Source organism: Mchenga conophoros, linkage group LG18 (genome assembly GCF_057382185.1).
Source record: "Mchenga conophoros isolate Kocher_MC1m ecotype Shallow Benthic linkage group LG18, M_conophoros_male_GT1.1, whole genome shotgun sequence".
Taxonomy (NCBI): Eukaryota; Metazoa; Chordata; class Actinopteri; order Cichliformes; family Cichlidae; genus Mchenga; species Mchenga conophoros.
This window is the reverse complement of record NC_140543.1, coordinates 784,451-810,283: the sequence shown is the minus strand read 5'-3', so window position 1 is coordinate 810,283 and position 25,833 is coordinate 784,451. Positions and strand designations below refer to the sequence as shown.

Sequence of the window (25,833 nt, the reverse complement as noted above, 5' to 3'; positions counted from 1 at the left end):
TGCTGGAAAACTGAACAACTCTCAGTAATGATGCACAAGCTTCTGCTGAGTTCTTTCACTTTTGTCAAATTTCTACAAAATTAAAATGTAGATCTAAATTAGGTTCTGTACATATAGGCACTGTCCACTGCAGAATTTGAAAGGCTGTTTGCAAACAGGAGATCACCAGATGTAAGTAAAAGCTTTTTTTTCAAGCTGATGTGTTCAAGGTCATTTTGATCGTTTGCATAACTGAGGAGGAAAAGACAATTTCAAGAAAGCTTTGAGTCAAAAAGAAGTAAATCTACAAAACCTTGAGTTTAAAACGTTTCATTTAAATACAGGTTATATGCTGATGTGTCGACTTTGTGTCAGGCAATCTCACAGTGTAGAAGGCCTCTTCGAATACAAGCAGCGGTCCGGAGAAGCCAATCACCAGCAGCGGCTGAGCTCCCAGCACACTGAACACAATGCCCTGCAACGCAGTGGCCACTATCAGCTCCGACACACCGATCAGACCCTCCGTTTTCTCACCTGCAGGGATGAAGATCACAGATCCTCATATGGATCAAAGGTAAGGCGGCCTTTCTTCAGCCAAGCCTCGCCAGGTTCAGACTTACCAAGCAGTCCACCAAAGGTGATGGCAGGTGACAGTGCAGCAAAGTAGATAAAGATAATGGCAGCCATACACTGAGGGTTTAGAGCATCTCGGATGTCGCTGAAATACTGAGGATAGCGCCGCATAACGTCTTTGATGAGGCCTCCAAACAGACGACCTGACCTCCTCAACGGCTCATCACCAGGTTTGGAGGGAACAAGAGAATCTGCAGGAGAAGAGCAAGATTCTTTAACATTTTTGCACTGACATTAAAGCTTTTAGGAAACATGAATATTTTAATATTTAGGGAATAATAAACATTTACCATAAAAGCAGGCAACATGCAAATTTAATGCTCCAGGAAAACGGCTGATTCAGGCAAAACTCCCATCAAAAACCTGTTCTTTCAGCTCTTTTTCAGCTTTTATTACTCAGCTCTAACCTGCTCCTGAAACTGGACTCAGGCAGCTGGGGCTCACCTTCGTCCTGCTGAATGCTGGTCTGTTTCTCCTGAAGTTTGCTGCTCTGCTCCTCCCTCTTTCTGAGCATTTCTCGTTGGAAGTGAGCCACTGAGTGGAGCAACTCGTCACCGCTGACCTCAGAGGGCGGGAGGACGATGCTGCTGTCCAGAAAGCGGTTGATGGCTGTCAGCAGGTCTTGACGGTCGTCTGCCTGGTACGCCGCCTCATGGAAGTTCTAAAAGAACAAAAAAGATTGGACCTCATGATAATAGATGATGCTGATTAATATCTGGTGCCATCAGGAAGTATCTTACACAGTCTGCTGGCACTCACCTTGTCAGACATGAGTGTTGAGATAGAGCGTCCAATCTGATGGTAGTCAATGTTGGCAGTGGGCGGGCCCAGCAGGAGGAAGAGGAACCTAACTGGCACAGGAACCTCCAAGACAGATTCCAGCAGAACTGCCTCCTGCAGTCGCACAAACGCCATGGATGGCTGGTCCAGGAAACCCACACTGCCTGCAGACACATGAGAGTGATGCACTGAACCCAGCGAACATGCTCCTCCACACGGCAACACATGACCAAGAAGGTTATGCATGTCCATGTTCAGTCCTGTGAAAAAGGTTTTGGTACTAGGGAAGTGTAAGTCTTTGATTTTCATCTTTCTCCTTGTGCTACCCAACTAATCTTTAAAGATACAAGGAGATACAAGAAGCCATGCAGCAAACCCTCCCTGAGTTTTCTTTGTTGCTAGTGTTTGCACCGGTGTGATCGGTGTGATGCATACCTACGAGGACCACAGTGGCCTCAGCTCGCTCTGGGATCTTCTCCATTAGCTTTACCTCATGCTTGGATCTGGAGTGACAGAGCTGTGGGACTTCTCTCTGGACAAGCACAAAGTGAAGTCAGTGCCATACCAACAGGCTGACCTTCATGTCCAGCACATACATCTGACACCAGGCACTCTGAGGTGGAGGCTTCAGCTGTCTGATTGCACAGCATCTCCACCTAAAGTTCAGTTTTTACCTTGTTCTTCTCTCCATCAGCCTCCTTGTGATTGGTCAGGTTGACACAGGGATCAGATTTTCCATTGTGTCTGTCGATAAGGTTGGCCATGTTTGCTGCAGAGATGTTCCTGCTGAATAAGCTGTGATCTTTCTCATCGCTGGGGTGACTGAGGAAAGAAGAAGAAATGTGCTCAGGAAAAGGCTGGATGGATGGATGGATGGATGGATGGATGGATGGATGGATGGATGGATGGATGGATGGATGGATGGATGGATGGATGGATGGATGGCTGATGGATGGGTGGGTGGGTGGATGTTTGGATGGATGGATGGTTGGATGTTTGGATGGATGGATGCATGTTTGGATGAATGGATGGATGGATGGGTGGATGGTCGGTGGTTTGGATGGACGGTGGATGGATGGATGGATGGTTGGTTGGTTGGTTGTTTGGATGGATGGATGGATGGATGGTTGTTTGGATGGATGGATGGATGGATGGATGTCGTCCTCATCACTGATGGGGACGACAAGGAGTACAGAGGACTGACTCAAGACTTTGTGGACTGGTGCCAGCTGAACTACCTCCAGATCAACGCCAGTAAAACCAAGGAGCTGGTGGTAGACTTCCGCAGGCACAAGCATTCTCCACTGCAACCACTGAACATCCAGGGTATGGACATTGAGGCTGTGGACAGCTACAGGTACCTTGGTGTTCATCTGAACAACAGACTGGACTGGACTCATAACTCAGACGCCCTCTACAGGAAAGGGCAGAGCAGGCTGTACCTGCTGCGGAGACTCAGGTCGTTTGGGGTGGAGGGCCCACTCCTGAAGACCTTCTATGACTCTGTGGTGGCTTCTGCTATCTTTTATGGTGTGGTCTGCTGGGGCGGCAGCATCTCTGCTGGGGACAGGAAGAAACTGAACAGGGTGATCCGAAGGGCCAGCTCTGTTCTAGGATGCCCTCTGGACCCAGTGGAGGTGGTGAGTGACAGGAGAATGGCGGCTAAGCTGTCATCCCTGTTGGACAACGTCTCCCACCCCATGCAGCAGACTGTGACAGCACTGAGCAGCTCCTTCAGTGGGAGACTGCGGCACCCACGGTGTGGGACGGAGAGATTTCGCAGGTCTTTCCTCCCCACTGCTGTCAGACTCCACAACAAAGACTTTAACTGAACAAACACACACATCCACACATGTGCAATAACACTAAGTGCAATAATCTTTTCTGGCATCGTTGTATTTTTACTCAGTTGTATATAGTATTTGTATTTGTATTCTATTTTTATCTTATTGTATATTTATTTTATTTTATTCTACTGTATATAGTATTTTATTTTATTCTATTCTGTACAGTTGTGTACTGTATTTATTCTTATTGTATTCTAATTTTTGCGTCATAACTTTTGCACTGTCCACTTCCTGCTGTGACAAAACAAATTTCCCACGTGTGGGACTAATAAAGGTTATCTTAACTTATCTTATCTTATCTTATGGATGGATGGATGGATGGATGGATGGATGGATGGATGGATGGATGGATGGATGGATGGATGGATGGTTGCTTGGATGGATGGATGGATGGATGGATGGATGCGTGGATGGTTGGTTGGTTCGTTGGTTGTTTGGATGGATGATGGATGGATGGATGGACGGATGGATGGATGTTTGGATGGATGGATGGATGATGGATGGATGGACGGATGGATGAATGGATGGATGGTTGGTTGGTTTGGATGGACGATGGATGGATGGATGGACGGATGGATGAATGGATGGATGGTTGGTTGGTTTGGATGGACGATGAATGGATGGATGGACGGATGGATGGATGTTTAGATGGATGGATGGATGGATGGATGGATGGATGGATGGATGGATGGATGGACGGATGGATGAATGGATGGATGGTTGGTTGGTTTGGATGGACGATGGATGGATGGATGGACGGATGGATGGATGAATGGATGTTTGGATGGATGGACGGATGGATGAATGGATGGACGGATGTTTGGATGGATGGATGGATGTTTGGATGGATGGACGGATGTTTGGATGGATGGACGGATGTTTGGATGAATGGATGGATGGATGGATGAATGGATGGATGGATGTTTGGATGGATGGATGGATGTTTGGGTAGATGGACGGATGGATGAATGGATGGACGGATGTTTGGATGGATGTTTGGATGTTTGGATGAATGGATGGATGGATGGATGGACGGATGGATGAATGGATGGATGTTTGGATGGATGGCTGATGAATGGATGGATGGATGAATGGATGGATGGCTGATGGATGGGTGGATGTTTGGATGAATGGATGGATGGATGGATGTTTGGATGGATGGATGGATGGATGGATGTTTGGATGGATGGATGGATGGATGGATAGACAGATGGATGAATGGATGGATGTTTGGATGTTTGGATGAATGGATGGATGGCTGATGGATGGATGGATGGATGTTTGGATGAATGGATGGATGGATGTTTGGATGGATGGATGGATGGATGGATGGATGGATGGATGGACGGATGGATAGATGGATGGATGGTTGGTTGCATGGATGCACCTGTGACGGAGCAACAGAGCTCCCAGAACATTGGTTCGGTCTTCAGCTTTAATCTGATCTGAGATCACCATCTGTTCCACCACCTGCTGAGCAATCCCTGGTAAAGTCTTCTGCTTCAGATCCAGGAGTATGGCCCCTGAAACCACACAAACGTGAGAGGGTTGGGAAGTCAGCGATGGGCGGCGTCTGTTTGCTTTGTCTCGTGTTTATTCCCTTTTATTTTTCTTCCATCTCTGTAAATCAGTAACTCGTAGATGTTGAATATGGCCACAGAGTGGAGCCCCCTCCTGCTCCCTGAGCTGACAGTTTCAAACACTGATACAGATTGTTATCATATGTAACCAGTGAAATTCTTTTTATGGAGGCCTGACATATATATATCACAGTGGCATAGTCCTGGAACCAAATAGTTTTGACAGCAGCGCCCAAACAATATCATTGGCATTTACACCAAGGTGACCCAGAAAGTGAAGTTTTTTCCCTGTTCATCAAGAAGTCCAGCACTGCTGCCATGCATACCTATCACAAAAAGTCCTTCAATAAACCTTCTTGTGCAGCCATCAGCTGATTGATCTTTAATATAACTGCAACATGGGGAAAGCTGTTATTGATAACTACTTTGATTCTGTATGTGAATGTTTCATCTTCAAGTTATTATGAAAGCTAACTGAATTTAATCTAAGGCTTCAGATTAGCAGATGGTGGGACTTGAGTACATGTGTAGCTCCTGAATGGGCTTCAATCAAGGTAGAGTGGAGGAGGCGGCCCTGACTTGGCCATATACACTCACAGACAGGAAGCTGTCCACCGGAGGGCAGCAGAAAGCCTCCGGCTCCTCCTCACCTTGGGCCATTGTTTTTCTAAGCTCCAGCAGAGAACGGAAGGACAGGGAAGCAATGTGAGGTCTCCCCCAGCGCTCTGTCTCCTCCTCCACCTCCTCCTCAAACTTGATCCATCGAGCCGTCTCCCTCCACTGCAGCTCCTGGTTCCTGTCGATCACCAGCTCGTTCAGCTCCACGAACACCTGGAATCACAGAGGACAGCGAGTCTAAAGAGGACGGCGCCATGGCGTGCGCTCACACACAGAGACTCTAGCCAACGATGAAACATGTCAGCACTGAGCTCCTGAACATTTTCACAGAGAGCCGGACTGATGAAGCTCCACAACAGTTACAGATGCTACTTCTTCTTCCAGCTGCAGTAATCTTCATCAGCACATATATCAGTACATCACTATAATAAAGCAAGTCAGAGCACAAACTGAGTCACTGAACACGGTCAACAGAAGCTAAGTCAGTTAAAACCAGAGCCAGTCCAGAGTTACTCTCACATCTGTCACATCTGTCGACCTTCATGTTCACATATTAAACCTAATCATATTAAACCTAATGCTGTGATTAAACAGGCCCAAAGCAGACTAGAAAACTGAAAACAGGACCAAATGGCTCACATGACCGTTTTTTAATTTGGCACAAATGTAGTTCAGCTGGTGTGTTTGGTAGAAAATCAAACATAAAACAAGAGAAATCAGAATAAAACTAAAGAAAGAGACAAAACAAAGTTAATCCAAACTGAAGCTGGCACGTTAAATCACTCTACCTTATTTTGTCGACTCTTTAGGTCCAAACCCACCATCCTGAAGACTGGAGCACACTGAGTGGAGAGAGGAGCTCGCCTCAGAGTTTACCTAGCTCTACCTGTCTGACTCTGCCTGTCTGACTCGTTCTCATTAAGACAGAGTCCAGTTTGTCACCTGTTCACAATGGCACCTGGATTAACGCACTCAGACTCTCGGCTCATCTTTCGTCCCTCCTGTCAGCCTCACTCTGGTTGTTTTGTTGTGAGAATCACATCATGTGGACCACCTGAACTGGCTCGCATGAACTCACCTGAACCTTCTTTAATCAGGTTTAATCCCACAAATACATGACATTCCTGTAAACCTTGCGCTCTGTCGCCAGCTTCAACCTGTGTGTGCGGGATTGTTCTAGCAGAGTCGGATAAACACGAGTCAGAACTTCCACAAAAACGCAGCAGTGACCGAATCCGCGAGGAGCCAAAGTAAGAAGTCAGTGAAGGAAGTGCGAGCTGAAGTAAATCAAAAGAAAAGCACGAAAACAAACTCATCAGGATCAGCTGCCAGCAGTTTAGTCTCAGTTTAAGTGAAGCTGAAGACGATTACATTTGAAACATCAAAATTAGTCAAATCAGAGGAAGTGAGTGAAAAGGGTCAGAGGGACAGGTGTTTAAGTTGAAGCAGCAGGATGTGTGGTTAGAGCACAGTTCAAAGGTCAGGCCTCAGAGGGTCAGAGTGGTGATGAGGATTGGGCTCAAAGTGTTTATGTTTCCTATAATAATGACTGCTCCTTAGCCCCGCCCTCTGACCTCATGAGGTGTACGGTCCGGTCGCAGGTGCTGGTTTGACCAGCTGACCGTCGGATCTTTGGTGGCGTGGACGATCGGTCCTCTGGAGCTCCGCCTCACCAGGTGCCGTCGAACGGCTGGAACGTCATCTAGTCGGTGACCTGCGGTGGACACAGATGTCCCATATTTAATGCTGGCTGTCACAAAGCTCTCACACCAAGCGCCACCCTGAACCAAACAAAAACTGGACTTTAAATAAAGTGTCACAGTGAAGCTGAGGTGAGGTCACAGCAGCTGTCAGAGCTATAAAGAGAAAAAGAGGCAACAGTTACAGTTACACTGATTATTACTTTCTTCTGACATCAGTGAAGAAATACGAAATCCTTCTGACTGGGCTTATATCACAGTTCTGCTCTGAGCACTTAAAGCACTTCACTATCAGCCTCTTTGAGCCGCTCACACATTCGTGCACGCTCTGTTTCTACATTATTACGTTTTCTAACAGTTAGTTGTTATGCTGATGGAGCAGCATAACAACTAACTGATGCTCAGTGTCCCGGAGCCGGGCATCCTACTTTCTTACCACCTACTTCCTGACCCACAGGAAGCTCACCCTAAACTTCAACGACCGCCATGTTGGGGACTGTCTGTCCTCACATTGTGGCTGTATGACCCAGAGTCCCCACAATGATGCAAATCCAGAACACCCTCACACACACACACACACACCCTCTCATGGGAACTTTGCGCAGTCTAACAGGATTTCAGGCTCGGCTGAACATCAGCGAGAAATCATTTACAAGAGAGTCTGACTGTCATTCGATCGCCTGACACACACACACAGGTGTGCCCACTCAGCAGGTGAGCAGAGTTTAAAGTTTCAGTAAAAATTAGATTTTCTGTGAAAGTTTCACACCATTTATTTTTTCTGGGAAAGAATCATCAAAAGCAGCCAATCACAATCCAGCGATGAACTCAGCTGGCTGGCCCCCTCTACCTGCCTGGTGAGTGAAGCTGTTAGTGAGGCAGGGTTCTGCTGACAGCGAGCATGTTTACGAAGGAGAGCGGCGCGGTCTGCTAACCCTGACCCACTCGTGCTCCCACACACAGGTCATGTGACCCCCCCCACACCACACCACCCCCACCCCGACTCATGCAGAAGCTTTATTCTGCAGTTTTCTTCATGGACCACTGATAAAAGGTCACATTTTTATGTCACCTGTGTGAAAAGTTTATCCTACTGCACGTTTTACATGCAATTCTTCATACCACCTGCAGGGGGTGCACTGCTCGAAAAAACAACACTTTTAGATGGACTTCAGTTTGAATTATTTTTACATTCCTCTAATCAAAGACAAGCATTAAAGGAAAAAGAACAAATCCTCTCTCTCTCGTGGATTGTAATGAGTCTGAATGTACGACACACACATCAGAATAAGAATCATTTATTGACCCCGAGGAAAAGAAAACCTGACCACAAACGGTCTGTGAACCACGTGTCCGAGAGAAACTCGACAAGAAGAAGTAACACACAAAGAAATTAGCGTTCTGTTGCTTCAGAGTCAAGTCACATTCAAAATGAGCTCTGACTGACTTTTGATGCCATCCAGGTCCACAGACGTCAACGTTTCGGACTCGTCGGCATCTGCAGCGCTCATCACGGTGCCGTTGCGATTGGACGAGATGGTGGTCGGATCACTGTGAGGGGGGAGGTGCCACAGGTTAACACTAATAAAGTGCAGGAAAACACGTTACCTGACAGGTGTGCCACTCACTCGCCATCAGTTTGACTGTAGGCCTCCTCCTCCTTTCCATGCTCTTCGTCCTGTTGGTCTTCATCTATGGTACTTGCATTGCTGGGGGGGGAGCCTCGCCTACACTCCTTCCTCCCCTCGGCAGTTTTCTTCCTCCTGCTGTCGGTGGGTGGTTTGGAAAGAGGGTGATGGACATGGAGGGAAGAGTGGCGGTGTTCTGCGACAGGAAGACAGTTTGGACTTTTAGGAGGAGATCAGAACACGAGAACCTGCTCAAGAACCTGAAAATCAACAGTCACATCTAGGGATGGGTATCGAAACCCGGTTCTTGTTGAGAACCGGTTCCCACTGTTTCAAGTCCTTGGAAGTGTTTGCCATTTTTGCAAACGATTCCCTTATCGATTCCAGTCGCCCCGAATGACGTCACCACGTTGTGGAGCGTCATTTACCTGGCAGGAAACACGGCGCCTAAGCGGCTCAAACGCTCAAAAGTTTGGTTACACTTTACGAGAACGGATGACAACAGGGCAACTTGCAATACTTGCAAAGCAGATATTTCATTTAAGGGCGGAAACACTACGAATATGCAAAAGCATTTGCTCACAAAACACGCGATGACCTTAAATGAATGTCGTGTTTTTAATTTGCTCCGGACTCGTGAATCTCAACCCAGCAGCAGCGGTAACGTTTGCACGTCCTCTCCCGTTAATGCAGCAGGTAAATAATCAACAACAGTGCATATTATGTTAGCGCGATCTGCCTTATTACAAACCTGCCATTACTGTGCATTTAGTGACCATGATGAGACAGAGTCTGGCTCAGATGCTGGCAGTTCTCGCTGCAGTCTGCCGGCAGCGTCTCCTTTCAGGCAGGATAGACTAATGTCACCGAGCAGTGACTCAGTTTGTGGTCAAAGGCTTGCACCCGTTTGCCACAGCAGATGATTTTCAGTAAGTGAATGTGTTTAATTGTAGGCAGGGACATTACTGGATATTCTTGTGTAATTGCTACAGAATAATTTATGTTATACTTTGTTATTGCTACAGAAGAATATTTATTTTATTATTTTACATTTACAATGTTTTTCCTGGGGACCCTGTGACACCCCATTGAAGAGCCGTAGGCTGTGGATCTCTTAAGATCTCACTGTTGGGTTTGTAAGGCCATGTTACTCCTAAATTTCTATCTTGTTCAAAGAGAAGATATAAAACAAAGTTCTAAGCTAATCGACCTTAGTGTTCTCCTTTTTAAAAAGAATCGATGTGAGAATCGATAAAGAATCGAATCGTTAAACAGAATCGAAAATGGAATCGGAATCGTGAAGATCTTATCAATACCCATCCCTAGTCACATCAGTTGGCTTCATCTCTGATGGTCTCCTAGCCTCCTAACGTCAGCCAACATTAACGTCATGCTGCACAAGCCCAGCTTTGGGCTTTCCAACAAGAGCTTTCCTTTCAAATGAATTCCCTTAAAGAGATTCTTTGTTGGCGATGTCACACTGACCTGATTTCACTACTGACTACAGAGATGTCTGTTTTTAACACGGAAACCTTTGTATTATTATTATGCACAGTCTGGGCAATGAGCTATCCAAAGCTTTTAACTCTTACAGGGATTAAATGTGTAGTTGAACTGTTCCTGGCTCTGGTTCTGTCCAGTTTGGATCACATTGGATGTATGTGGCTCTAAATTGAGAACAGATGGAGCTCTTTAACCACCTGAGGTCTACATCCTCATCGATGATACCAAGTAACACAGTGGAAGTATGTCATTGTTGCACTGTGAAAGATGTTCTCTGAAATCTTTAACCTCCTAGGACCTGGCATCCACATATGTGGACATCACATTTTGGGTTGTCTAGACCAAAATACAAAATTTTGCTCTACAAGGGCCTGATTTCCACTTACGAGGACATTATACCGCCTCTGTTCTATCGAAATTTAAAGCAAATATCCTCAAAAGTGGATCTCATTTCTCTCAGAAACAAAAATCAGGTAAAAAATCTGGTAATTCTTTGTTTTTACATTAATCAGGTCCCAAACAGCCCAAATGGCAAAGAGAATTTAAAAATGCATGCCATGAAAGAGTTCGGGTCTTAGGAGGTTAAAGCACAGGGTCAGAGGTCATCATAGCTTGGGGCTTGGACCTTAAGGGGTCAGTGAACCGGAAACCTGCGTCTAACACTGTAGTTAGTTGACACTGAGTTGTTTGCAGGCCTGCCAAGAGATTCAACCTTTCACCTGGGTCTGCTGCTGGGGCCTCCTAGGAGCCCCACCTAGGAGGTGTTCCTGGTCAGATACCCTAACCACATCAAATGGTTCCTTTAGATGCAGAGGAGTAGCAGCGGTATCCTAACCCCGACCCACCACCCCAAACGACCATGCACCTCACCCTATCTCTAATGGAGAGCCCAGCTACCTGAGAAAGTAACTCATTGCCACCACCTGTACCGGGGACCTCATTCGTTCCATCATTACCCACAGCTCGCAGCCATAGTTGAGGCACTGAGATCAGCTGGTAAATTGTCAGCTTCATTCTTAGCGCTCTCATCGCCATAACCGAACAGCACAGCAATCACATAAGTGATGATGATGATGCTACATCACGCTGTTTCTCAATCTCCCTTCACTCATGAACAAGATCCCAAAACTAGAACTCCTCGACCTGGGGCAGTAACTTGTTCCTCACTGTATTTGACCCTTTTCCGACTACAGACTATGGCCTCAAAGTTGGAGGACGGATTCTGATTCCAGCTTGTTCACACTCCCCAGTGCAAATTGGAAGTCATTGCTCAGAGCTGAAGAAACCAAAGCAGACATGAGATCCTGAGACCGCTGGTCCACAACCAGGATGAAAACTAACAGGTTCAACCTCTCCAGCACCCTGGTACGCTGGTTTTTATACGTAAAGAAAACTAAAGAAGTTGATATTATAGACACAGGGAACATGAAACACCTGGGACCTCCCAATTCTCAAACCTATTGACAGACAACAGGCCTTTACAACACCCCATAAAAGATACCTCAAAGAAACTTTACTGATACTTCAAAGTTTTAAGAAACTCTTGGTTAACCAAACTTTATTAAACCCTCTTAGAACCTATACGAGCGGTCCAAATCCTGGTTTTAAATCCTTTCAAAGGCGCATGGAGAAAATCCAAACGGGTCTTTCCGAGGTCTTTTGAACCCGGAGACATCTGGATGTCTTACCTTCGATGTCCTGTTCATCATAGACTCTGTGTTTCTCTGGCGGGCTGCGAGCTGCAGGACAAAGGATCTGCTGAAAGTCCTGAACATCAAAGGCCTTGTTTAGATCTTCCTCTTCTTCTTCATCAGCATGACAGTGTGGAGGAGGAGGAGGAGACTGAAGATAGAAAACACTAACTGGTGAATTAAATGTTGTGAGTCTTTCATGAACATAGCTGTTTCCAGCTGTTTTCAGATCTCGGTGCTTCCTCTGCACAGGCAACATTTCCTGTCTTTAACTTTGTTTTTAACGCAAACACACAACAACCACAAAATAAAAAGTAAAGGTGAAGGTTTCCAGCCAATCAGAACAGAGGTAGCTCACACTGACTGACACAACTGAACAAAAAGCCCAGACAGCAAACTCCCCCATAAGTGATCATTATCAGATCGATATTATTGATCGCTCATCGGTTTCTGTGGAAACTCACTGCAGACTGACTGAGGGTGTCACCAGGACTCGCTGAGCTCTGATGATGGCTCATGGCTCCCACAGGGGTCGCAGGTCACAGAGCTGGATATTCAGAAGCAGGTTGGGCAGCAGAACCTGGGGAGGGAGGTACACTGGAGGTCAAAGGTCAGGTTATTTGACGCTGTTCAGTAAATGTAAGAACTGAATCTGTTTACGAATCTGCTGATCCTGAATCTCAGAATGTGTTGAAACCTGAAATGTTTTGGCCCGTTAATCCTGCCGCTCTGAGCTGAAACGCTCTGATGTACAGAGTGTACGTCGAACACACCGTGAAACTTCAGCCTTGGTTTTTGGTCAACTTACACAATTTTAAAGGGTTAAAATTCAATTTTTAATTTCATGGAACCAAACATAAACTTAAACTAACACTCAGGACTGACTCTGCAGAAACCATGAAGCTTAATGTGAGCAGCTTCATGGGGGAACCTTGACGTCCATGTTCAGGCAGCTTGCTAATGTCCCAGCTCGCTTTAGGAGGGACGCCGGAGCTTAGAGCTTCCTGTAGGGGCTCATCAGACCTGCACGAAATCGTGAAATTGTGGTTTCTGCACAGACGCATGAGAGCTGAGGTTTCTATTCAAGAGACGGCAGACATCTCTGCAGCTGAGTTCTCCAAACCAGCACAGGGAAACATCCAGATGGATCATCAGGCCAGAGCTGAGTTTGAGCTTAGGCTTACAACTTAGGAGATGAATTTTTAAAAAATATTTGATTCCTTTTAATCAAATATGTTTGCATTTAAAAAATCAGGTCAGAAGATAACTAAAATAATTCAAGAATCTATTATTTATGTGTACTAATTATAAATACATAGTAGTCCTGATATAATCACATGACTACTAATAAAACTCTTGTAATTAACGCGTCTTGGACCTCTGTCTGTGAGCAGACAGTTCAGATCAAAATAAAACTCTCACGACATGCAAAAGGTCAGAGGTCTTTAATGATGCGACTGCGAGGGTCAGAGTGAGGGAGCAGGCGAGCTTCAGAAAAAGTCCTACGACTGTCCGTTCCAGCTGGTTCCTCGCCCTGACCCATGGTCGATGTTCCTCCTGCTTTAAAAGCCTTTGGAATGAAAGACTGTTTGACAGCCTGTTCTCATGTATGTGACCTCTTGTTTTAGCTCCACCCCCTCAGAGGCTTTAGCTTTCCTCATGGTTAAATAAGCCTCACACTGACTCACTGCTCCACTGTGTGGCACAGTGCAGAATTACACAAACACCTGTAAAACTTCAGGTGAGCTCTCTTCAGTGAAACAGGTAAACCGAGTATTCAGATCCTCATGATGCTTTAATTCACTGTCAGACATTTTTGAACAATTTTAATCAGAAATTTACAAAGAAAAAACATCTTTAATGCTTCCTGTAACCTGCAGAGTGATTCTTGTCTTACGTGATTATAAATGTACTGCATCTGTCCAGCGTGCTCACAGGCACACTGGTGCAGTGAGGAGAACAGGAAGCTTTTTCAAATAGATTTGACTGTAGTTTTGCACCTCTGTGTGATTTTCAGCAGGGCCGACAGGTGTGCTGCTGCAGGTACAGACAGTCGGGTTTATTAACTCGAAAACGTTTCAGGATCTCTGTGCAGGAAGGAGAAACGTGCCACAGCTCACACAGGAACCTGCTGTTTCCCACAGTCAGCTCGGCTAAAAGTTCAATTTTCATTTTAGAAGCAGGAATAAAAGCAGGTTTGAATAATGACATCATTAATTGTGATTTAAGTCTCGGTGCAGTTTCTCAAACTCAGAGCAGGAGCAAAAGCACGGTTTAAACTGATCTGGGCTCAGTGTCACTGCCACCGAGTGTGTGTGTGTGTGTGTGTGTGTGTGAGTGTGTGTGAGTGAGAGTGTGTGAGCAGGAAGAGAGTTGGAGCCTACCTCAGCGTCCTTGCAGCTCTGAAAGAGAGAAATTATAATGCAAAGTCTGAAACCAACAGGAAGAGAATGGGTGGGGGGGAGGGGGGCAAATGGGGGAGGGTATGGAGGGGTGGGGAGGTGGTGGTGGGGGGGAGAAGAAAGAAGGTTGAAAGGAGGAGAGGAGGCAGAGAGAGGGAGCAGAGAGGAGACGGACACGCTGCAAATGAGGCGCTCCAAACTCTCCACAGAAACCTGATCAGCTGAAGGTCACCATGGCAACCGCACTGTCACTCAGTGCTTGTCCCGCCTCCGTCTGCACACACACACACACACACAGCTGCAGATTGTCCGATGCTGTCTCTGATGACATCACACAGACAGGTAACTCCCACCTGATTCTGTCCAACCAGCACACAAAGCAGGTGACGGAGCATTTCTATTGGTCAGTGTGATCACCTGCACACGACAGCCTGAAACTCTCTGACTGATTTCTGCTGTCTGACGAACACAAAAGCAACACTAGGACCTGATCTGCAGAGACCTGAGGACAGGGCCGCCATTCAGAGTCCGGCCTGATGGTGCCTCACTGCTCTAGACTGTATATAAAAGATGGACACAACCCCTGTGATGTCACAGAGCCGGGAGTGGGCTGGAGCCAAGCTTCTGTCTCACTTTCATAGCAAACATCCTGAAGGTGGGCCTGATAAAGATGAAGATGATGAAGTCAGAAAGTCAACTTTTATTTATACACCACAAAGTGCATCACAGCAAAACAATAAATGTAAAAGATGAGTTTTCAGTCGTTTCTTAAAGAGACTGACGAGTCCACTCGGAGCTCCAGAGTCATTGAGGTGAAAGCCCGTTCAGCCTCGTATACGGTCAGCAGGACCTCGGGGACCTGCTGGGGACGTATGGCTGCAAAAGGTCAGTGATGTAAGCTGCTGTTTGTCGGTACAGAGCTCTAACAGTCAGAACCAGCCGCATCAGCGACGCCGTCCGTGAGAGTAAGATCTGTTCTCACAGCAGCGTCGTGAACAACCTGCAGATGCTCCGGCGAGTTTCTGCTTGCACCAGTGAACACTGACTCACAATAATCCAAACGTGATGAAATAAATGCACAAACAACGATTTCCAGTTCACAGCACGACACAATGGTACAATCTGCCTTAAATGATAAAACAAGAGTGACCACAGATCTAACATCCACAGTGGGAGTCACGAGTTACCCAAGTAAGTGATTAATGGGCTTTCACTACGCTGGGCACAGACAAGGACCTGTGCTTTATCTGCATTAGGCTGGAGAAGGTCATCCAAGGTTTAATGGAGTCTAAGAAGCTGTTTCAGCATCTGCAGCTTTTAAAAGACTTAAAAATACTAGTCTTAGCCTAAAAGAGATATAGAAGGGCAGACCATCTGCACAGTGGTGATAGCACACGCCCTTAAAGGTGCTCACAATGTACTGAAGTGGGAGCAGTTGGAATAGAAACAATAAGGGCCCAATACACAACCTTGATGATGATGGTGAAAGTGTTTTTCAAGAAAGTAAAGTCATCAAGAAGTCACACAGATTTGTCTGATGGAGGCTGTAACGGGGGTGGGGCTGGGTGGAGCTACAGGATGCTACGGTCTCTCTGACAACCACACTGAGACCGCCACGGTCACGGGGAGAAGACGCCGTTTCATCGCCGTACATGACTCAATTTAATAAAAATAAACTTGTGGTTTGATTGGACGAAGCTGCTGAGTGACTTACTTAAAACTGATCTTCCAGCTGGTCTAAACATTAAGGAAACGAGGCTCAATGCTTCTGCTAGCCTAGGATACACTGGAGAAAACGCAGCTCGGACTCAAGGTCAGGCTGTTGCTTTCCTGCCTCTTTTGAAAGTGTAAAAGTAAAAAGTAGTCAGAAGTAAAGTACAGATACCTGAAAAGTCTACTTAAGTACAATACTAAGTACAATAACAAAATATTTGTACCTCATTACTGCCCACCTCTGGAAACCACCGAGCAAAGGTCTGAGGAGGATTAAGACTCAGGTGGAGCTGCAGCATTACAAACTGTACCACGTGCAGAACAACACAAACCTTATTTACCTTCAGATCACCGTGCCAGTTACCATGGTTACTGTGGCACGCTGGTAAATGCCCGGTGGCTTCTTAGTTTCATTCAGGCATTAATCGGACACACTGAGCGTTTTATTAGCTCCAGACTGAGCAGAGAGACGTCGCTCGCCGTGTGCGCACTGCTGAGAAACAGAAGCTGAGTTCACTTCATTTCTGCTGTTTCATGGAAACAGTTACTGAGGACCAATAAGTGGGCTTGCCTCTGAACGCTCAGCGTGACACTGATGAAGAGTTTTGGGACACAAGTTTTAGTAATATCATCATTTTAGCAGTATTGCAGAAAATGTTCCTCCTCCTTTAAAACACCAGAAAGATATGCTTTACAGACTGTTATCGTTTCTATGACCTCCATAAAACAAGAACACACACTGTGGTGAAGCTAGACCAGCCTTTTGTAGTTCGTCTTCTGCACATTGTAGTTTCAACACGCCAGACTTCCTGTTAAAAAGACACCAGTGTAAGGTTGTTCCAGTTCTAAGTGCACGCCTCTTCCCTTTTCCTGAGTCCTCAGCAGTTCTCCTTCTCACCTTTGACCTCAGTGACGTTTTCATCGAGGTCAAGGAAGAGCGTCAGGAATAGGAGACATGAGGGACTTCTGGAATGGGTCTTGGGTCTGCAGTGCAGCTGTACTCTGGTATCTGACTAAATACTGTGTTCTCTTGTTTGTTTTGCTTACTTATAGGCACTACTTACTCTTTATTTATTGAAGTACAAACTTTTGTCACGTTAACATGTCATTTTCAACAGAGATGTGGCCGAGATAAGACAAACAGGAAGGTTAGATTCAAAGGCGAGGAGATATTGTGTCTCATATTGTGTTTGTTCATAAACCTGCTGCTAATCAAACTGGGGCAGACTGACTGTGTTATTTAAAGGCTGCATGAGAATCCTCTGCAGGATGAACAGGCGAGTTTGCTGCACTGTGATGGGTTTACAGTAGAGTGTGTGACTTGATGTTCGCTCGTGGTAGAATATCACTTCCTGTTCCTGCTCAAACACAGTCGTGTTTCTGAGTAGCTTATCTGCTTAGCAATTTAATTAAAAAACTTTTAAATACATTATTTTTTCATAGTATAATCTTCACGTGCTTCATCCGAAGCACACTTTCTGTGTACTCACTACCTAATTTATAGCCAAAGTATTCACTCACTGTCTCTGTACTGTTTCGCTAGCTTAGCTTAGCTCGTAGCCGACTCGTTAGCACCATGGCTACTTCACCTGTCCCTCCTGCACTTTCTTGCTCATTGTGTCAGATGTTTAGTTACTCCTCGGCCTCCTTTAGCAGTAATGATATCTGTAACAAATGTAGCATATTTGCAGCTCTGGAGGCCAGGATTACTGAATTGGAGACTCGGCTTCGCACTCTTCATTCACCCGTAGCTAGCCAGGCCCCTGTAGCTGGTGCAGCCGAAGATAGCGTAGGCCCCGCTAGCTGTTCCCCGGCAGATCCCAAGCAGCTGGGGAAAGAGGGCGGCTGGGTCACGGTGAGGAGGAACATAGTCCTAAACAGAAGCCCCAGGTACACCACCAACCCGTTCATGTGTCTAACCGTTTTTCCCCACTCGGCGACACACCCGCCGGGGGTCAAACTCTGGTAATTGGTGATTCTGTTCTCAGACATGTGAAGCTAGAGACACCGGCAACCATAGTCAATTGTCTTCCAGGGGCCAGAGCAGGCGACATTGAAGGAAATTTAAAACTGCTGGCTAAGGGTAAACGTAAATTCAGTAAGATCATAATTCACGTCGGCAGTAATGACACCCGGTTACGCCAATCGGAGGTCACTAAAATCAATATTGAATCGGTGTGCAACTTTGCCAAAACAATGTCGGACTCTGTAGTTTTCTCTGGTCCCCTCCCCAATCAGACCAGGAGTGACATGTTTAGCCGCATGTTCTCCTTAAATTGCTGGCTGTCTGAGTGGTGTCCCAGAAACGATGTGGGCTTCATAGATAATTGGCAAACCTTCTGGAGGAAACCTGGTCTTGTTAGGAGAGACGGCATCCATCCCACTTTGGATGGAGCAGCTCTCATTTCTACAAATATGGACAAATTTATTAAACCCCCCAAAATATGACTATCCAGAGTTGGGACCAGGAAGCAGAGCTGCAGTCTTACACGCCTCTCTGCAGCTTCTCTCCTCCTGCTACCCCCCAAAAACCCATCTCCATAGAGACTGTGTCAGCTCCCAAACAGACAAAAAACAAACTAAAAACCAGCAACAAACAACTTAAACATAAACCATCACAAAGAAAGAACAATACAGTATCCACATCTGAACCAAAGAGTAAAACAGTGAAATCTGGATTATTAAATATTAGGTCTCTCTCCTCCAAGTCTCTGTTAGTACATGACTTAATAATTGATCAACAAATTGATTTACTCTGCCTTACAGAAACCTGGTTGCAGCAGGATGATTATGTTAGTTTAAATGAATCAACACCCCCGAGTCATTCTAACTACCAGAAACCTCGAAGCACAGGCCGAGGGGGCGGTGTGGCAGCAATTTTTCACACCAGCCTATTAATCAACCAAAGACCAAGACAGACTTTTAATTCATTTGAAAGCCTGATGCTTAGCCTCGTCCACCTCAGCTGTAAAACTCAGAAACCAGTCTTACTTGTTATCATCTATCGTCCACCTGGGCCTTACACAGAGTTTCTGTCTGATTTCTCAGACTTTATATCTAATTTAGTTCTGAGCTCAGATAAAATCATTATTGTGGGTGATTTTAACATCCATGTAGATGCTAAAAATGACAGCCTCAACATGGCATTTAATATTAGACTCAATTGGCTTCTCTCAAAATGTAAAAGAACCCACCCACCACTTTAATCACACTCTAGATCTTGTGTTAACATATGGCATAGAAACTGAACATTTAACAGTGTTTCCTGAAAACCCTAAAGCAGATGACTCGTAATCTGGAGAGGAAATGGCGTGTCACAAATTTAGAGGATCATCATTTAGCCTGGAGAAATAGTTTGCTGCTTTATAAGAAAGCCCTCCGCAAAGCCAGAACATCTTACTATTCGTCACTGATTGAAGTAAATAAGAACAACCCCAGGTTTCTCTTCAGCACTGTAGCCAGGCTGACAAAAAGTCAGAGCTCTGTTGAGCCAACCATCCCTTTAACGTTAACTAGTAATGACTTCATGAACTTCTTCACAAATAAAATTTTAATCATTAGAGAAAAAATTACCAATGATCATCCCACAGATGTAATATTATCTACAGCTACTCTTAGTACCATTGATGTTAAGTTAGACTCTTTTTCTCTAATTGATCTTTCTGAGTTAACTTCAATAATTACTTCCTCCAAACCATCAACGTGTCTTTTAGACCCCATTCCTACAAAACTGCTCAAAGAAGTCCTGCCATTAATTAATTCTTCGATGTTAAATATGATCAACCTATCTCTAATAATCGGCTATGTACCACAGGCCTTCAAGCTGGCTGTAGTTAAACCTTTACTCAAAAGCATCTCTAGACCCAGCAGTCTTAGCTAATTATAGGCCAATCTCCAACCTTCCTTTATATCAAACATCCTTGAAAGAGTAGTTGTCAAACAGCTAACAGATCATCTGCAGAGGTTTATTTGAAGAGTTTCAGTCAGGTTTCAGAGCTCATCACAGCACAGAAACAGCTTTAGTGAAGGTTACAAATGATCTTCTTATGGCCTCTGACAGTGGACTCATCTCTGTGCTTGTCCTGCTAGACCTCAGTGCAGCGCTCGATACTGTCGACCATAATATCCTATTAGAGCGATTAGAACATGCTGTAGGTATTACAGGTACTGCACTGCAGTGGTTTGTATCATATCTATCTAATAGACTCCAGTTTGTGCATGTAAATGGAGAGTCCTCTTCACACACTGAGGTTAATTATGGAGTTCCACAGGGTTCAGTGCTAGGACCAATTCTGTTTACATTATACATGCTTCCCTTAGGCAGCATCATTAGAAGACATAGCATACATTTTCACTGCTATGCAGATGACACCCAGCTCTATCTGTCCATGAAGCCAGATAACACACACCAATGAGTTAAACTGCAGGAATGTCTTAAAGACATAAAGACCTGGATGGCCGCTAACTTTCTGCTTCTTAATTCAGATCAAACTGAGGTTATTGTACTCGGCCCTGAAAATCTTAGAAATATGGTATCTAAGCAGATTCTTCCTCTGGATGGCATTACCTTGGCCCCCAGTAACGCTGTGAGGAACCTTGGAGTCATTTTTGACCAGGATATGTCCTTCAGTGCACATATTAAACAAATATGTAAGACTGCTTTCTTCCATTTGTGCAACATCTCTAAAGTTAGAAATATCTTGTCTCAGAGTGACGCTGAAAAACTAGTTCATGCATTTATTACTTCCAGGCTGGACGACTGTAATTCATTATTATCAGGATGTCCAAAAAACTCCCTGAAAAGCCTTCAGCTGATCCAAAATGCTGCAGCAAGAGTCCTGACAGGGACTAGAAAGAGAGAGCAGATTTCTCCTGTTTTGGCTTCCTGTTAAATCCAGAATTCAAAATCCTGCTCCTCACATACAAGGTCTTAAATAATCAGGCCCCATCTTATCTTAATGACCTTGTAGTACCATATCACCCTATTAGAGCACTTCGCTCTCGCTCTGCAGGCCTACTTGTTGTTCCTAGAGTATTTAAAAGTAGAATGGGAGGCAGAGCCTTCAGTTTTCAGGCCCCTCTTCTGTGGAACCAGCTTCCAGTTTGGATTCAGGAGACAGACACTATCTCTACTTTTAAGATTAGGCTTCAAACTTTCCTTTTTGCTAAAGCATATAGTTAGGGCTGGACCAGGTGACCCTGAGTCCTCCCTTAGTTATGCTGCAATAGACGTAGGCTGCCGGGGGATTCCCATGATGCATTGAGTTTTTCCTTTCCAGTCACCTTTCTCACTCACTATGTGTTAACAGACCTCTCTGCATTGAATCATATCTGTTATTAACCTCTGTCTCTCTTCCACCCCAACCGGTCGCAGAAGATGGCCCCGCCCCTCCCTGAGCCTGGTTCTGTCGGAGGTTTCTTCCTGTTAAAAGGGAGTTTTTCCTTCCCACTGTCGCCAAAGTGCTGCTCATAGGGGGTCATATGATTGTTGGGTTTTTCTCTGTATCTATGAAGCGCCTTGAGGCGACTTATGTTGTGATTTGGCGCTATATAAATAAATATAAATAAAATTGAATTGAATTGAATTGATTGCTGCACAGTGGCTGTGGGTTCATGCTCACAGTTAGCTTAGATCAAGTGTAGCACAGATTCATTCACTGACTTCCACCGTCACACCAGCCGCAAACCGTCTACTGGTCCAACTGGTTTACACCGCAGCCCACAGACAGCCCACTGTGATCTTGGGTGGTTGGACTGGTGAAACTTCAGAGTAAAGAAGTCCCATATTTAAGTGTTTTTCTACATGATGAAGAAAAAGCTGCTGTCAGCACAACTCTTTAAACTGTGAGAAATAACATTAGAGAAGAAGTTGTGCTAGCTCACTGCAGAGGTTTTTAACTGCAGTCATTCTATAGCAGAAAACAAAAAAACTTGAATGTTCGTGTTCCTCACAAAGTTACAGAGGTTTGATTACAGACACAGCTGAGCGGTCATTGAGGTTTACATGTGTTCAGTACTGTAGAGCAGAAATGGGGCTGTGACGTCAGAGGCCGACACACTGAACACAGCAGCAGACTGGTTCATGACGATAGCAGAGCTTTGATGGTAAACTGGTGTGTGAGCACACTGAGAGAGCTGTGCAGGAAGTCAGAGGGGATGAATGAGGATGTTTGAAGCGTACTTTGGATCTTCTTTGGCTGCTGGTTCAGTCAGTTTAGCGCAGAGTGATGAAACCTAGACTGCGAGTTGTCCCTGATGGTCCTGTCCTGCACGTGGAGAATCACCTGCTCTGTGGTCGTTGCTGTTTTAGTTTTTTGCTGCTCATTAAAATGGTTTGATGAGCTTTAGGCTGACAGTCTGACGTCTCCTACATCACATTAAACTACATGTTTTCCCTCTTGCCCCAGTATCGGGGGCACTGGGGTTCAAACGATCAAAATGCATTGTGGGAGATGTAGTTTACTGTCAGCGTGCGTGTTCAGGCAGCATACGGTAAACTCTTGAGTTTGACACGTGTGGTGTAGAGGATGGAAATCAAGCAGCTGTGAAACATCTGCTTCCATCCAGGTGGAGGTGTGTAAATGCACAGAGCAGCAGGTCAGCTGACCACAGCCTTTCTTATTCCCACTGAGCCTCTGCACACATGCGAGTCCACCGTCACTCTGACTGCACAAGTAAAAACAATCAAACTAAAATGTTATTATTTCACTAGCTGGTCCTCATTTTAGGTTTGACAGCGTTTTAGTAGGTAAAGGTGAATGTTTGGACATGAACTGAGCTGCGGTTTGGGGAAGACCTCGATGGGGACTGGCGACGGTTCCCGGGCCTGGCAGATCCCCGTGTGCTAAATAGGAGTGAAGAAGTTAAAGAATTGAGAACAAGGAGGGAGGGGCACGTAAACGAGAATGAACAGCTTGCAGAACTGGGGGAACCTCTATAGATGACAACTGGAAGGAGCGTGTTTGAAGGCGTGGCCCTGCTCCTGAAATTCCGATACGTAATCTCCAATACATGAATATAGCACACGGATCACGCGGCTCACACGGTCCCCACGGATCACGCGGTCCACACGGATCACACGGTCCACACGGTCCACATGAAGTAGCGGTTTTAGACGGGCGACACGGGCAGTTGCCCGGGGCAGCATCACGGGTATTGGCAAAAAAAAAAAAAAAAAAAAAATTGCTGGTACTCATGCTGCCCGACGTCATGCCAGCGCATAGTGGGAATGTCACAGGCACCGATCGGTTTTCTATCGCCCATTTGCTGGGAGTAAGGGCGCCCCCCCGTTTGCGAGGTGCGCCCGCTGCTGGCGGCACAGGGAAGAGAGGGCGGGGCGGCGGGGGAGTCTCTGGCTGGAGCAGCGTCTAATAACCAACTCGCAAAATAAAACAAAATAAAAACAAAGCAACAAACACGAAAACACCAGACATCATGATACAGATTTATAATCTGCACCGATGTTTTTTCTATAGGGAAAAGTGAGCGCGAGAGCCCTCGGTGCGCCTGCGCGCTGCTGAAGTCAAAGTAAACTTTATTGTCATCTCCGCTACAGACAGTCCAGCATATAGAGACGAGACGACGAGGCTCCAGCTACAGTAGTGCAAGTAAACAAACAATATATATAAGAAAATAAATATACACTTTAGGAGTCGGGGTAAAGGATCAATAACAATTTATAATTTAAAATTTACAGTTTGATGATTTAAAGTCTCCACACAACCCGTCGAAAGGGGAGGGGCCTGCTGCTTCCAAATAGAGCGTATTTCATCCATAATGATGTAAATCCAAGCTCATTATGGATTCATGATCTGAATCCTGGGTTGTGACAAAGTGAATCTGTGAACTAAGGTGTAGGTCTGTTAGATCAAGTTGTGGTGATCCTCGAGTTGGGGGATTTGTGTTCATACTGGAGTGCAAAATTAAAACCAATGGAAGATGGACAAGAAAAGTTCAAAGCCATCAGGTGCTCAGTTTAGAAAAAAGAGCAAAGAAGAGGAGGAGAAACGAGCAAAGATGCAGGTAAGCAGATGTGTGATTGGATAATGGCAGGTTATCCTGAAACTATCAGAATACTTTATTAATCCCTAAGGAAATTATGTGGGTTACAGTTGCTCCAAGAAGAAATGGTAAAAATATTAACAGTAACAGACTAAACTCCAAACAATACATTATGTTACAGATTTTAATATTAATCAGTCATTGTTAATTGTTGATTTGTCCTGTTCTCATTGTATGATGAATTATGATGGCCGTTTGGTAGCTGTTTGCATACAATGCATACTCTCTCTCTTCGTGTGTGTGTGTGTGTGTGTGTGTGTGTGTGTGTGTGTGTGTGTGTACAACAGCTTTATGTTAATGTACAATCCTTAATATGCCGATGCGTCAGATGTCGGCTTTCTCAACTGACGGCACAGACGTGGACACGCTGTCGGGGCTGAAAGCCGACGGCTCACTGATGCTGATGCGTCCTATGTGTTTACGTCTTTTTTTTTTGGGGGGGGGGGGGGTATTCTGAAGCTGCAGGTTTCATCTCTCTCCAACCAAATCTGACTGAACCAACAGCAAAGCAAGATCCAAACAACGCTTCACATTTCACTTCACATAACCATCGTCATGAATTCATTCTGACTTTTGCTGTTTCTCTTCCAGCACGATGAATGGTAAATGGCCTGTATTTATATAGCGCTTTACTAGTCCCTAAGGACCCCAAAGCGCTTTACATATCCAGTCATCCACCCATTCACACACACATTCACACACTGGTGATGGCAGCTACATTGTAGCCACAGCCCAGCACGATGAAATCCCACTTCCTGCAGCAGGAGCATCTAAAAATCTCTGTTTTCTGCAATATTCACTTGATCATTACCCACCAGTCTACTTTCAGCCACTGTTTGTTTTTGTTTTTTTAATTTAACTGCCTTCCAACAAGAAAGTCTCGTTTCTGCTGTTTAACAATGAAGAAATAATAATAATAATAATGGATTGGATTTATACAGCGCTTTTCAAGGCACCCAAAGCGCTATACAATGCCACTATTCAGTCACTCTCACATTCACACACTGGTGGAGGCAGCTACAGTTGTAGCCACAGCTGCCCTGGGGCAGACTGACAGAAGCCAGGCTGCCATATCGCGCCATCGGCCCCTCTGGCCAACACCAGTAGGGTAAAGTGTCTTGCCCAAGGACACAACGACCAGGACAGAGAGCCCAGGGATCGAACCGGCGACCTTCCGGTTACACATGCGATTCCCAACCCCCTGAGCCACGGTCGCCCCAATGTAACATTTTTTAAATGATCCCAAATTACAATCTCTGAGCTGTGTCTGTAATCAAACCTCTGTAACTTTGCTTCCCTTCAGCAGCACCAGTTCATGTTCACATGTTGATTCATGGTTTTCTTCAGTTTTTGTTCTGCTGCAGAAGATTTTAAGGTCATCTGCTATAAAAAACCAGGCCAGGAACATCTGCCTCATGTTTTATCCTCAGTTACTCTGACACAAAGCTGTGATGCTCACACCTCTGATGAACCTTTGTTTATAATATGGTAAATGGCCTGTATTTGTATAGCGCTTTACTAGTCCCTAAGGACCCCAAAGCGCTTTACACATTCAGTCATTTTACACATTCAGTCATATGTTAATATTTCTGACTGGCTGATGCCAATTTTTCCTGATTCAAATTGAATTTAATTAAATCGACCTTGTGAATCTGAATCAAATCTATTCTAGAAATCAGTGACGATACCCAGCTCCAA

General features: G+C 45.2%; 1 protein-coding gene across 4 annotated transcripts in view; it reads right to left on the bottom strand.

Moving 5' to 3' along the window:
• The window catches only part of slc4a2a (solute carrier family 4 member 2a), a 34,178-nt gene that overhangs the window by 7,472 nt on the left and 873 nt on the right, over positions 1-25,833 (bottom strand). For 2 of the 4 annotated variants that reach the window (XM_085254159.1, XM_085254160.1), the window contains exons 2-14: positions 12,424-12,539; positions 11,957-12,110; positions 8,766-8,961; positions 8,585-8,688; positions 7,012-7,151; positions 5,470-5,650; positions 4,627-4,762; positions 2,067-2,214; positions 1,828-1,924; positions 1,372-1,556; positions 1,057-1,273; positions 600-803; positions 365-513 (exon numbers count right to left, since the gene is read on the bottom strand). In XM_085254159.1, the coding sequence (XP_085110285.1) occupies positions 365-513; positions 600-803; positions 1,057-1,273; positions 1,372-1,556; positions 1,828-1,924; positions 2,067-2,214; positions 4,627-4,762; positions 5,470-5,650; positions 7,012-7,151; positions 8,585-8,688; positions 8,766-8,961; positions 11,957-12,110; positions 12,424-12,477 (1,965 nt within the window). In that variant the 5' untranslated portion in view covers positions 12,478-12,539. Of the gene's footprint in view, positions 1-364; positions 514-599; positions 804-1,056; positions 1,274-1,371; positions 1,557-1,827; positions 1,925-2,066; positions 2,215-4,626; positions 4,763-5,469; positions 5,651-6,225; positions 6,379-7,011; positions 7,152-8,584; positions 8,689-8,765; positions 8,962-11,956; positions 12,111-12,423; positions 12,540-14,343; positions 14,419-25,833 lie in introns of those variants that run through there. The other 2 variants (XM_085254158.1, XM_085254161.1) reach the window with 2 other exon arrangements.